The sequence below is a fragment of the Pundamilia nyererei genome, unplaced genomic scaffold (assembly GCF_000239375.1).
Source record: "Pundamilia nyererei isolate P.nyererei 1_Seehausen unplaced genomic scaffold, PunNye1.0 scaffold00687, whole genome shotgun sequence".
NCBI lineage: Eukaryota > Metazoa > Chordata > Actinopteri > Cichliformes > Cichlidae > Pundamilia > Pundamilia nyererei.
Window position 1 is genome coordinate 67,441 of NW_005188088.1, and position 14,843 is coordinate 82,283.

The 14,843-nt window shown below is 44.6% G+C and overlaps 1 protein-coding gene across 1 annotated transcript in view; it reads left to right on the forward strand.

The window, feature by feature from the left end:
* The window catches only part of LOC102197278 (GTPase IMAP family member 8-like), a 35,599-nt gene extending 24,101 nt beyond the window's left edge, over nt 1-11,498 (forward strand). Inside the window, exon 3 of the mRNA XM_005754844.1 lies at nt 10,431-11,498. Within this exon, the coding sequence (XP_005754901.1) occupies nt 10,431-11,263 (833 nt within the window). The 3' untranslated portion in view covers nt 11,264-11,498. The remainder of the gene's footprint in view (nt 1-10,430) is intronic.
* The last annotated feature ends 3,345 nt before the right edge of the window (nt 11,499-14,843 follow it).

The following is a 14,843-nucleotide window of genomic DNA, read 5'->3' on the forward strand; positions in this document are numbered from 1 at the left end:
TTAGCTCAAAGTTAGCAGGAAGTTAGCTCAAAGTTAGCAGGAAGTTAGCTCAAAGTTAGCAGGAAGTTAGCTCAAAGTTAGCAGGAAGTTAGCTCGCTGGTTTTGCTAGTTACCTAAACATGATATACCATGTTCTGACTGAGAGATTTCTGGTAAAAATTTAAAACGTACACCTCTGCTATCACTTTTAACATAAATGAAGATGGGAAAACTACACAGCAGTGACGTTTGTAGGGTTACTGAAGTTGGGCTAGCTGGTATAAAATGCTGTGCTATGTGATCGCTAGTGATAGCATACCACAGTGAAGTTGATGAACGCTAACTTTTTTCCATTCGATAAAAGTTCCCGATGGTTTTTGACAAATGTAATCGCATGGCAGGATGCTGTTAATGGACCAAACTAATAGTCAGGAGAACAACTGAGATAATCCATCCACAATATGACGTTAGTCATATTGTGGATGGATTATTGTAAGATAGGATAACCTTCATTAGTCCCACATGTGGGGAATTTGTTTTGTTACAGCAGAAAGTGGACAGTGCAAAGTTACATACCAAAAATTTGAAAAAAAACTGGAACAACATTGTAGTGTGAATGAGACACAGCGGGTCCAGGGATCATAGGTTTGAGCCATTTTATTCAATATTTGTCACACCACAACACACATCAACCCCTGAGTACCCGTGTTTTTAACTAGGCGGGCGTGATTAAGGATGCCGTGCAGGTGCCTCCGCCCTCCCTGCACGGCACCGCAGACCACGTCCCACCACATGCCCCCATCGCCCGATTGAGGCCGGGGAGCCATCCGGCCGAACCTACTCCCCCACCGCGAGTGGGAGAGGGAATCAGCCCGGGCCCCGGCCAAGCAACGGGGAGGTACAAGTTCAGGTGGCCGCCCGCGAATCCAGCGGCTCAGGCGAAGCTGGTTTGGAGATTGGCCGCGTGGCACAGTCGTGAGCCCCAGCTCACAGATGGCTGGGCAGACGTGCGGCATGTACTGGCCTTTGGTGGTGGTGAGGCCGGTCTGGCGAGCACGACGATCTCAAGCGTGGCGCACGCCTTGCTCGTCAGCTCCAGTCGAGCAGGCTCCCCTGGCACGGGGACCTCCGGCTCCTTGCGCGGCCCCTCCGTCACCGCCGCTGCTCCCGGCTCATCTTCTTCCAGCCGGCGCAGACCCTCGCGCACCTCATCCGCCGCCTGCGGTTTGAGCGGCTCCTCCACCGCTCCCGGCAGGAGCAGCCCTTCACCCGGCTGTTCCCCCTCCTCCGGCAGGCACAGATCCCCGTGTGCCTCCTCTGCCACCTCTGGCTGCTGAGGTGCCTCATGCGGCTCCTCCACTGCTTTACTGTCCTCGGGACACACCTGTGGGGGTGGCGCCCAGGCCAGCTCCCCAATCCTTTCCAGGTGGCACTTGGTCTGGTCCCGCAGCTCTTCCTGGTCCCGCAGCTCTTCCTGCTGGCGACGCACCTCCGCCACCTGCTCGGGCTGGGCGGCCGCCATTTCGGTCACCCTCTGTCCCAGTTCCTCCCTTCCCTGGCTCCGATAAGGACTCGCCGTGCTGCCTCCTGGGTTTCGGCACCAGTGTGGTGTGAATGAGACACGGCGGGTCCAGGGATCATAGGTTTGAGCCATTTTATTCAATATTTGTCACACCACAACACACACCAACCCCTGAGTACCCGTGTTTTTTAACTAGGCGGGCGTGATTAAGGATGCCGTGCAGGTGCCTCCGCCCTCCCTGCACAGCACCGGAGACCACGCCCCACCACAAACGTATACCGTCAAGATGGGAATAAAGCAGGAAGATGGTGATAGACTGTCTGAAGCAGTTAGAACAAGACAATGTTATTGACCGGACCTCATACCACAGGATGTTCCCAGGGGAATCTACACAAAGTCTGTATGTTTTACTGAAGATACATAAAAACGGTGCACCTTTAAGACCGACTCGGTCACCTATAACATCTCTGTTTCTGGCTTCAATCTTCAGCCCGTTGGTAGGCAGCTCTAAACACCACATTCTGAACACCTTGGATTTTGTTAAGAAGGTGAGAGATGTCATGATGGAGGCAGATGAAACCATGGTCTCTTACGATGTTACATCTCTCTTTACTCGCATCCCAGTCATGGAAGTGTTGGAGGTAGTTCGTAAGAGATTACAGGATGACCCCAACCTCAGCAGCAGGACCACTCTCAGCATCGACAAAGTGTGTTTGAACTGTCTTCATTCCACCTATTTCACATACAAGGTCAGTTCAACAGGCAGAAACATGGGTGTACGATGGGTTCCCCAGTTTTACCCATCGTGGCTATTTGTACATGGAAGAAGTGGAGAAGAGGGCTTTGTTATCCTATCCTGGAACACCACCAAGTCATTGGTTTAGGTATGTGGATGACACCTGGGTGAAAATCAAATCACAGGACGTACCACACTTCACAGATCACATTAACTCAGTGGACCAACTCATCAAATTAACCAGGAAAGATATGAAAAGTGGCAGGTTAGCCTTCTTAGACTGTGAGATTTCCATCAGTAATAGGGGACATCTAAAAGCTGATGTGCACCGGAAACCTACGCATATGGATCTGTATTTAAGGTTTGACTCTCATCATCCACTGGAGCATAAACTCAGTGTCATCAGGACGCTACAACATAGAGCGAACACCATCCTCACAGACACAGCGGCCAGGGAAGCAGAAGAACATCACATCAATAAGGCCCTGAGTAAATGTGGTTATCCCAGCTGGACATTTGTCAAAGCTGGGAAGACGCCTAAAGAAAGCTCCAGGAGAGAAGGACAACTGCTGCCTAAGCAAAAACCCGTAGTGCTCCCGTATGTGTCAGGAGTATCGGAATAGCTGAGATGCATTTTTTGTAAACACAGTCTCTGTGGCTTTTAAACCCCAAAACACGCTGTGCCAAAAACAGAGATGGATGGCCAAACACAGTAATATAGTGTACGCTGATAAGTGCCAGGAGGATTGCCAGGAGTTATACATCGAGGAAACCAAACAACCTCTGGCTAAGAAGATGGCACAACACAGAAAAGCTACCTCGTCAGGCCAGGACTCTGCAGTCTATTTACACCTACAGGCCAGTGGACATGCTTTCAGTGACCAAGATGTACACATCCTGGACAGGGAAGAACGCTGGTTTGAGTGCAGAGCCAAGGAAGCCATTTACGTGAAAAGGGAAAGACCATCTCTGAGAGAAGCCCAGACCTCCCTCTCCCCAGCCATCTACTCCAGTTTGTCTGGGGGAACACCAAGGTGTTCCCAGGCCAGCCGTGAAATATAATCTCTCCAACATGTCCTGGGTCTGCCCTGGGTCCTCCTTCCTGTGGGACATGCCTAGAACACCTAACCCAGGAGGGAGGTATCCTTGTCAGATGCCCGAACCACATCAACTGGTTCCTTTCGATGTGGAGGACAGCAGCTCTACTCTGAGCGCCTTACACTCAGCTCTCTTTACCACGAAGGATGGTTACAGAATCTGCATCACTGCAGCACAGCACCAATCCGTCTGTCGATCTCCCGCTCCCTTCTCTCGTCACTCATTAACAAGACCCTGAGATAATTAAACTCTTCCGCTTGGGGCAGGAACTCGTCCCTGACCCGGAGTTGGCATTGCACCCTTTTCCGGCTGAGGACCATGGCCTCAGATTTGGAGGTGCTGATTCTCATTTCCACCGCTTCACACTCAAACTTGGATTTACACTTAGATTTAGAGCTTTTTATTGTCATTGTGTGGTTTCTTGCACAGCGGGATTGGGTAGCTGGACCACAAAGGTGCAAAAGTAAAGAATAGAAAACAATATACAACGAGGGGAAAAAAAACTAAAAAAGCAATACATATGTATACATATATGTGAGTGAACTATATACATGGTGTATGCATAAGAAACATTGAAACAGAAACATTGTGGGGCTGTATACAAGGGCAGTTATGTAATATAATAAGTAAATAAGGGTAGAGGGGCTATAGTCATTTAGGGTGGGGATGGTAATTCAAGTGAGACCAAAATATTGCACAAACCAAAAATATTGCACATACCTAAGATATTGCACAGAACATGGAAAGACTGAGATATTGCACATAGTTGATCAATAGGATCATCAGAATGGTTGTATTGGAGAAGTCTATTCATACTCTTAGTTTGCATTTAAAGTTCTGACAGCCCACGGGAAGAAGGTGTTCTTTAGTCTGTTGGTTTTGCACCTGATAGATCTGAACCTTTTTTCAGAGGCCAGGATGTTGAAGAGGTGGTGGTTAGGATGGAGGTGGTCCTTTAATATTGCTCTGGCTCTGGAGAGACGTCTTGAGCTGGCAATTAAGTCCAGGGAGGAGAGTGGACAGCCGATTGTACTGTAGTCTCTTCTTGTCAGCTGTTGTGCAACCAGCGTACCACACAGGGAGGGCGTGCACCAGCACACTATCAATAGTGGCATGGTAGAAAGACACTAGGAGGTCAGTCTGCAGCCTGTTCCATCTGAGAACCCTCAAGAAATGGAGGCGCTGCTGGGCTTTCTTAACGAGGGCTGATGTGTTTGCGGACACATGTGCGAGGAACCTAAAGGAGGGCACCCTCTCCACATAGTCACCTTTTATGGAGGGGGGGCGCCGGGGGGACGCGGAAGTCCATGACCACTTTGTTTTCTTGGTGTTTAGGGTGAGGGGATTGTAGTTACACCTGTTGTAAGGGTTTCTGATATTAGCTTCAGTTTCTATGGTGGTGATCGTGGGTGTGCACGGGTCAAGTGCCACTATGACCCTCCAAAAAATGACCAGGCCAGGTGATGATCTTTCAGCCCTTTAATGGCAGATTTACTGTGTCTGTGTGTGTCAGGAGATATATTCTAAAGACACTTCTTCAGCTTCACTTGCAGCAAGGGCAGTCACAGAGGACTCGCAAGAGAGTGGGGGCTCAGGGACTCGCACTCTGCCACTACCCAAAGACAGAGGAATGTTGGTGCGTATGTATGTGTGTATGTAGGTGTGTGTGTGATTCTGAAGGATGCGGCCCCTCATCTTGTTAGGGAGTGAAGATAAGAGTCTTCAGCTCTCCTCTTCCTGGTAGGGAGTGAAACTGCTTGTTCAGCTCTTATTATTGCTGTGGGAAGAAACTTAAAAAGAGAACAGAACAAGTCTTGCAGTGAACAACAGTCATCATGCAGTATTCTATCATATGCAAACTTATATCATTAAAGGTTTATACTGTGGTTCTACAAAACAGAATGAACAAACAGAACACAACTTACAACCAAATGTAGACAACAATAATCACTACAAAATATATTACAGCAACATACTTTTCTTATAGGCCTTACTACTAGGCTGCACCATATTCGGTAACAAAGAAAATTGTTCTATCACTTAACCCTTTAAAGCCGGTCGGAGCGGGCACGCTCTGTTTTGCGTAACTATTTTTAAATCCCTGTAGAACCGGAACCGCGTAAGCTAGCGCAATAAAAAAAATTTTGCATATGAAACCGGAGGAGTTGTACTTACATCTTATGCCATCAGCTTGTCCTAGGTCACGGTTTCCTTCCACATATAGCTTTGCAAAAATTGCATAAGGAACAAAAACATAATATTCCAGAAACATGCTTTGCCGATCCGATCAGCTGTTCGTAACACTTCTCACATTGAAACAGACGTCAGCGCGAACGATCGCATGTCCGCCATTTCCTGCCCGAAACCGGAAATGACATAATTTTCGCAGAAAATTTAGTTTTTTTTTTATTTGTAGGCCTTAAAAGCCTATACTGGTGTTTTTATAAGTCATGCTTGACTTTATGCTTTTCTGAATAGTTGCTGGGATGCTTAGAACTCAAATTGCACTGCTTTAAATAGTTTATTTTGATGCACATGCTGTTTTCTTTGCAAATTTACATCATAGGATTGTTTTTCATTTTTCCTGCAGTATATAAAAATTGGCGTATCTCAAAAATAAAACTATGAAGACACTCAAAATAAATTTCCTGTTGTTGTAAACTATTTTTTGCAATTTTTTTGTATTTTAAGTTTTGAGGGATAAACCTCTTAAATTTCTCCAAGTAGAAATATATGCAACAAAACCAAAGACGATTTTCATTTTTTTTTGTAGTTTATAGCACTGTTTTGCAATTAACGTAGTTACTATGGACTTAATGCATACATATTAAAATATGGGCTATAACAGTTGTATTGATGTATAGCAACTTGAAATGCTCCCAGAAATGGCACTACAGCATGTAAAAATATAAAGTAAGCTCTGGCGGACTTGGTTCTATGGTAGGTCATAAATGGTTAAGTCTTGTGCCCCACTCACTTATGATGCTAAATAAAGAAGGCAAATACACAAAATAAATCACCAACTCATAACCGAACTCAGTTTGGCCTAGGCAAGCTTAGCTTGGTTTAGCTCAGCTTAGCTTAGCTATAACTTAGCTTAGAAAAAATGTACAAACAGAAGATGTCCAGAGCGATAAAACATACAGGTTATCCTTCTTAAACAAGAAATATCCTGTCATTCACCAGTCTTATGGACGCACACTCTCAAAGAAAACCACATAAAGTGCCCCCAATCTTAACTTCTGATCCACACTGTCTCCGCGAAGACAATTTTCCATTCTAACAGAACATTACTCCCAAAATTGCTATGCCCTCTAGTGGCGAGGCAAAAAAACTGCATGACAGTCCTGCCTTCAGAAAAACACCATTCTGTCAGATGCTGGACCTCATCTCTGTAGGCGGTGTCATCATCGTTGCTAATGAGCCCCATCAGAGTGGTGTCGTCTGTGAATGTGATGATGATGTTACAGGGATGCATGACGGTTCAGTCACTGGTGTAGATGGTGTATAGGAGAGGACTCAGCACACATCCCTGTGGTGAGCCAGTGCTGAGTGACAGGGTGGATCATCTCTGGTTGCCAACCTTGACTGATTGCGAATGGTCTGTAGGGAAGTTTTTGATCCATGCATATGTAAAGGGGGGGAGGTTTTTACCTCAAAGTCCAAGTTTACCAGCTTGGTTATAAGAATGTCTGGGATGATGGTATTAAAAGCAGAGCTGAAATCCATGAAGAGCATCCTTACTGATGTCCCAGGATTCTCCAGGTGGAGGGCGGTGGAAATTGCATCCTCTGTGGACCTGTTTGCCTTATAGGCAAACTGGTAGGGGTCGAAGCTGGGTGGGAGGCAGTCCGTTATGTGCTTTAGGGCCAGCTTCTCGAAGCACTTTGCAACCACTGGAGTCAGTGTGATGGGTCATTAGTTGCTGAGGCTGCTGATGGTGGTGGACGTGGGGACTGGGACTATTGTTGCAGATTTCAGGCAGTGAGAGACAGTGGCATGTGACGGGGAGCGGTTGAATAGTCTGGTGAACACAGGAGCCAGCTGGTTAGCGCAGGCTTTGAGCACACTCCCAGGTATTCCATCGGGGCCAGCAGCTTTCCTCTGATTTACTGCTCTGAACACATAGCAAATCTGATGTTCTTGGAGCCTAATGTGTGGAGGCTGTGCTCAGTGGAGGCTGTGGGCAGGGCAATGTGCATGGTATCTGCAGTTCTCTCGAAACTGGCAAAGAAGTGGTTAAGTTCTTTTGCTAATGAGATGTCCATGTTATCTGTATTCGTCCCATTGCCTTTGTAGTGTAGTTGGTGATGTGTTTCAGGCCCTCCCATACCTTTCTGCAATTGTTATCAGAGAGGTGATCTGACAGTTTATTTGAATAGTCCAGTTTTGCTGCTCTGATGCCTTTTTTTAAGGTCTGCTCTTGCTCCGCTGTACATGTACAGATTTGTATGCAGAGTTATGTGCCTTTAACAAAGCCTGAACCTCATTTGACACAACAGTCGCGGATGAGTGGCTTTCTTTTTTGGAGGTGACACAGTCATATGTGTGCAGGGTGTAGAGGATGGGACTGAGGACGCAACCTTGTGGAACGCCAGTGTTTGTAATAATGCTGGCTGAAGTCCTGTTGCCGATCCTGATGGACTTGGGGCTGCCAGTCAAAAAGTCCTGCAGCCAGTCAAAGAGGGTGGTGTGCAGGCAGAGTGTTGCCAGCTTGTGAGTGAGTTTGTGAGGGATGACTGTATTGAAGGCGGAATTGTAATCTTTGTTTTCCAGATGGGAGAGGGAATAGTAAAGGGCAGCAGTGATGGTGTCTGACGTGGACCTATTGGGCCGGAAGGCATACTGCGGTAGGCATCCAGAGTGTCTGTGATGTTGCTCTGGATGTAGGCCAGCACCGACCACTCAAAGCAGTTTGTAATGACTGGAGTGAGTGCCACTGGTCTGTAGTCATTTAGGCAGGTGGCTGTGCTTTTCTTGGGGAGAGGGATGATGGTTGTGGTCTTGAAGCATGTGAGGACAGTGTTCTGGCTGGTAAGAACCTCCTCCAGCTCATTGGCACATGCTTTAAGGGCCCATCCCGGGATGTTGTCTGATCCTGCTGCATTGCGGGGATTGATCCTCCTCAGGGCTTTGTGTACCTGATCTATTGAGACTGCTGGCAGGGGTGGGGGTTGGGTGGTCTGGGGATTCTGGCAGGTCTGGGTGATTTTGGGGGTCTTGGAGGTCTAGAGGGTCTGGAAGGTCTCTAAGCAGGTGTAGAATGCATTGAGATCATCTGCCAGACCGCCTGCGGAGCTGATGGTGTTGGTGGTGGCCCTCTACTCTGTGATGTGCTGCAGGCCTTGCCACATCCGCCTGGGGTCAGCAGAAGAATAGAAGCACAGGTGCTGATGTACCCAGTCACATATTCAGTGTAGTCCTGTATGTTGACAGAGCAGTTCTTAATGGTGGCTGCAGTTTGAAACACATCCCAATCTGTTTGGGCAAAACAGTCCTGCAGGATGCTCTCAGTCTCTGGGCTCCACAGCTTAACAAGTTTGATGAAACTGTTTGATTGTTTCAGTTTCTGCCTGTAAACCGGGTACATGAAGAGAGAGATTTGATCAGACTGTCCAAAGTGGGGACGTGGTGCAACTCTATATGCACCGTGTGTGTTTATGTAAACATGATCCAGGGTGTTCTTGTCACGGGTAGGAATGGAATGTTGGTGATATTTGAGGAGCACAGTCTGTAAGTTGCATTTATTAAAGTCACCAAGCGATGATAAAAACAGCGTCTAAATGAGTTGTCTGATTTAGTTGACGCTGATGACGTCATGGAGTTTGCTGAGCGCTGCCGCGGAGTCAGCTCGCGGCTGGATGTAAACAATGGCCAAAAACACAGCTGAGAACACCCGCGGCAGATAGTAGTGGCGGCATTTCAGCATTAAAAACTCCACGTCTGGTGAGCAGTACTTGTGGACTGTCTATACGTCTCCAGACCACGAGTTATTAATCAACGCACACACACACACACCTCCAGCAATAGCCTTACCAGAGGCTGCAGTCCGGTCTCCTTGGTAAACAGAATGAGTCTGCAGCTGAACGGCGCACTCCCGGACTTTATCTGAAAAAGCTTTTAGCCTAGCACGGAGCCCCCTTCCTCTTGCCCCGCTTACGTCGCCATCTCCGAAGCGTTCTCCTGGGGTCGGCTGGCTCTCACTAGGGCTTCGTGTTTCGGGGATTCCTGGGAGTGGCGGTGGCTACCGGGCGAACAATGACTCCGGTGGAAGGCTGAAGTCCAGTGGGAGGGTAAAGTCCAGAGGATTGTATGAGTTACCGATGTTAAGTAGTGCCTGTCTCGGGTATGTTAACAGTGCACAGCACTTATCCAGTGCAAACAGAACAAAAAGTAAACAACAACAAACAAGTCGGCATCTGAGAGCGGAGCAAGCAAACATGTCTGCCTCGAGAGGCACCATGATAGACTGGATCACTGAAATCAATCTCTGTACTGCTGAAAAGCGTGAATTAGTTGAATGGCTTGGACAAGGAATGAAACGCTTAGATATTTCACAAAACTTTTTCTGAAAACATTTTCAGTTCTTTACAACCTATAAAATGTTTTGAAACTCTGTTGCGCATAATAATTTGGAAAAGTGTATTTTAAGTTTGTTATTTTTGAAGAACATACTGTTTTCATTGGGAGGTTTGTTCAGTAACATTTGAATTATACTCTAATGGCTGATGACTCGAAAATTATGCCGACTGTCATTTGCATTGACTATTTAAGGAAAACAGAGAAAAATGTAATTTGCATAATAATTTGGAAAGCGGTGTATAAAACTTTAAGAGGAAAATTGCTGCCAGTACACTGCTGTGAAAAAATGTGAGTGATTCATGATTCCTTAGTTTTTGTGCATTTGTCACTCTTGCAGTCTTGTTTAAGAAATTTTGATATAACACAAAGATAACCCAAGCTGTTTTACATTTTAAATGTTGGGTCTTCTTGAACCATTACTTTTCTGACTAACAAGAAAGCTAGTCTAAGTAAAACAGGGAGCTTTGGGGTGTTTGCAGTTCTAATGTTAAAACAAATGTTTTTTTATTCCAGCTGTTCCTGTTGTGCCTCAGGAGGAGAGGAGGATCGTTCTGATTGGCCAGCTTGGAGGAGGGAAAAGTTCAGCAGGAAACACCATCCTGGGATCAGAGAGGTTTAAAACAGGCTGTGATTTTGATTTGGTCAGTACTGAGACTGTGTCAGAGAGAGCAGAGGTGGAGCGTCGTCGGGTCACTGTGGTCGACACTCCAGGATTCACTGATGAAGCTCTGACTCCTGAACAGCTGTACCTGCAGATCATGAGGAGTTTAGTGGAGGCCAGTCCAGGTCCACATGCCTTTGTTGTTGTGGTTAGAATCAGTAAAATGTCTGCAGCCGACATCAAACTGTTTGAGTTACTTCCCACACTGTTTGGCTCTGATGCTTCTAAGTACATCATGGTGCTTTTTACTCATGGAGACAAGCTCCGAGGTCAGTCCATGGATGATCTGATCTGGTCCAACAGAGCTGTGTCTGAGTTTGTCTCCAGGTGTGGAGGCAGATTCTGTGTGTTTGACAACACAAAGAGAGGAAACAGACGGCAGGTCAGAGAGTTCCTGAGGAGGGTAGACGACATGGTTGAAGCTAACGGAGGAGGACACTGCACCTCTGACATGTTCAAACCAAATCTGACACAGAAAGAAAGAATACTGAACTTACTGAAGCCTATTCAGTTTCTGTTTGATGTGCTGATAGCTGGGTATGTGAGTGTAAAGGCAGGTGTAGGATGTGGGCTTTTAGGTGGATTAGTAGGTCTGCTGGCAGGTGTAAAGCGACATAAGGTTGTAGGTGGTTTAGTTATTGTACTGCTAGGTGGGGCAGTATATAAACTGACATCTGATAAGTAATCCTCTGAGCAGCAGGGACATCAAAGAAAGATGATTGATATCCATGTTTCAGACACAGTTGAAAAGCTTAATCTGCAGGAGTTCAAATAATAAAGGGAATACAGTCCCGATCAAAAGTTTAGAGAAGTTCAAGAAGAGAACGTTTATTTGCCTTTGCCACCAGAGCGTTATGACAGTGTGACTATCGGATAGAAAATTGCAATGAATCCACATTCTTGCACAGCTTTGGCCTTTTAAAGGCATGTGGTCCTAAACATTTGATCAGCTGTTTCAGTTTAAATGTTTTTAATAAACTTCATGCTCAAAAAAAATGTTTTGTCTCACTCCCATTTCTTCTTGTTGCATGTTGAAGCGCTACTTGAAACCTTGTTAAGATACAACCATGCAAAATATGATGTTTTGACATTTTTCAGGTGATCTTAAACTTTTGATTGGGACTGTATGAGCTGCCCTTCAGTTTCTTTGTACAAATTTAACAACCTTCAGCTGAGACCATCATATCATCTGGTTTATTGCATCCATTGTCTTTAAAGTCAGCCAATCACCAGCGCCTCTGCCAACACACCATAACGATTTCAGTGCAATATAAATGATTAGATTACTAAATGATCCTACAGCACAAGTTTAAAAAAAAAATACAGGTGTTGCTGAGATATCAATGATTAACCAAGTGTCTCAGGAGGTTTATTGTTTTTTTGCCTTATTTTGTGTTGTCACCCCTCATTACAGTTCTACAGATTCTCTGTATGCAAATACATATTAATCTAATAAAACTGATTCAGATTAATTATAAACTCATAAATTTACATATTCTGGCAGAATATGTGAATTTTTGGGGGGCCATTTTTCAGAGAACATGAATGGTAATGCAAAACCTTTTCTTTCTCTCTTGGTTATTAACTATATGCTTTAGTAAAAAGGAAGGTTTGAAGCCTAATCTTAAAAGTAGAGATAATGTCGGTTTCCTTAATCCAAACTGGAAGCTGGTTCCACAGAAGAGGGGCCCTGAAAACTGAAGGCTCTGTGTAGCTGTTGGCATGATGATATTGTTTATATAATTTGGATCATTTCTTTATCTTATCAAGGTCCATGTCATCATTGTAGTTTAAGCTGTACATTATTTATGTTATGTTATTTTATGTAATTCAAGTTATGGTGCTTTTATTTTGAAAGTGAAGCTGCTTCGTTTTGGGGGGAGGTGAGAAACATCTGTAAGCGCGCAGCAAGAATGAGCCCATAATGTTTTTTGTTGAAAGTCAGATTAAGTGGAGTGGACTTTAACTACACGCTTATAAGGAAACCTCAGAAAAATGGTGACTTATTCCCTTTTTGCAGCATGCAGCCAACAAGGTATTTATTCATTTGTTTTGTTTTGTTGTACAGTGTTATTTTAGGTGCTGTGTCTCATGTTGAGTTTTTATTTTGTTAATGCTGTTGAGTTTCAACGGTGGCTTTAGAGAGAAGTCTTCAAATAAACCAGTGACGGAAAACCACTTGCATCTGTCTGTGCTTTGAGGCAGTTATGCCTCCCATTCTACAGGGTGGGCCATTTATATGGATACACCATAATAAAATGGGAATAGTTGGTGATATTAAAGTCCTGTTTGTGGCACATTAGTATATGTGAGGGGGCAAACTCCTCAAGATGGGTGGTGACCATGGTGGCCATTTAGAAGTCGGCCATCTTGGATACAACTTTTGTTTTTTCAATAGGAAGAGGGCCATGTGACACATCAAACTTATTGGTAATGTCACAAGAAAAACAATGGTGTGCTTGGTTTAACGTTGGCCTCCCTTCTCTGACATGTGCCTGGATAATGGAATTTCTCACAAACCGGCCCCAGACTGTAAGACTCGGCCCTCATTTCTCCTCTACTCGCACACTCTACTGTATTCTGTCTACACCAATTTTCCCATTTCCCTGTATAAATCACCACTGTGCAGTACTTAATTTACATGCAATAATCCAAATTGCATACATATAACAATATTTATTTACATATATTTCTTTTTCTTGTTATTCTTATTTTCTTATACTCTTTTTTTTTTTTAACAGATTGTATATTTTACATATTTTTATACATTTTTTCTCTAAATACTGTTCATATGTATATTGTTCGAAGGCCTTAATCCCACTCACATGCCTTTTGTAGAGGAAACACAGTCTAGAGATGAGGGGGATGACTTGCCCATCATTGGTGGCTGAGTTTATTGAGGTAGATAAGTCCTTATGTCCCTAGGGTGGATGAGACTCCTGAAGGCTCTGGATGTTGTAGGGATGTCTGGTTGACATGTCTCTGTCTCTGGATCACACTGCCTCCCTGGTAGTTTTGCTGAATGAATATAATATGTATATAACAAATAGATGAAATTACTCAAAATACATTAATTAGTCAGAATATATCGATTGCATGTCTGATGGCACTCAGAAACACACGTATACAATGACAAATGTCCCATTTTATTTCATTTTAAGTAAAACAAACAGCTCAGTAAATCTTTGTGGAAAAATCCCCCTGCACACATTAAAGCACCTGTGTTGATAGTGACCAGGTAAACACGAGTTCCTGTTCAACCAGATTCCTTAGCACATGCTATGACCTGCTTACTGTGTAGGTGTGTATGTCCTTGTTGTTTTCCATGTTGGGCTGCTGTTTAAAGTTTTTTAAATGAGGATCTTCAAAATTCCCCTATAGATGCCAGGAAACTACAACCCCACCTGTTTGTTTCATTCTTGAACAAAGAGAAGGATCCAGGTTAAATGTTGCGAAACTGTGTTTTAGTGTAGTCACTAAGCAGATTAACAGAGAAACCTATGGATTTATATCATGTATAGCCCCTCACAGCTTTCCTGCTTTCTATTGCACACAAACACATAAAGGAAATGATGAATGCTGCCTTCAGTGAACTCCGTGTTTAATGCAGTTTCACCTTATTTTTATTTATATAGCACTAAAATCATAACAACAGTTGCCTCTGGATGCTTATGGTATCCTTAATGTAAAGACCCTACAGTAATGCCTGTCAGCTGATTTAGGTGCTACAAGTGGGTCTTTGTCTTTGTTGCTGTACTAATTGTCTTCGTGCATAGTGGTCAAGACCATGTTGAGAATTCTCATCATCATTAACAAAAACACATCACTTGGGATGCCAGAAGAAGAGAGGTGACTGCTGAACAGGCCCTTTTCAGGTTAAGTGGATTACTGTGAGGTAGGGCAGCCAACCAGAGAAGAGAGGTCAGAACCAACCCATCTACACACCCCTGTCTTTTAGTTTTACTAGTAAACAGCCTTGTTATCAAATTGTTTCAGTGAGTTCTTGCACATACACTGTGCACACAAATATAGTACACAGATTTAAGATCACATCTTATCTCTTAATTAACTTTTGTCTGTTCAACTGCATTGAAGCTCCTAAAATATATATGTATACATATATAAAAAATAAGTAAAATTCCCCACTCGCCCCTGTGGCCGGTCAATCCTTCAAGCTCGGGTCCTCTACCAGAGGCCTGGGAGCTTGAGGGTCCTGCGCAGTATCTTAGCTGTTCCTAGGACTGCGCTCTTCTGGACAGAGATCT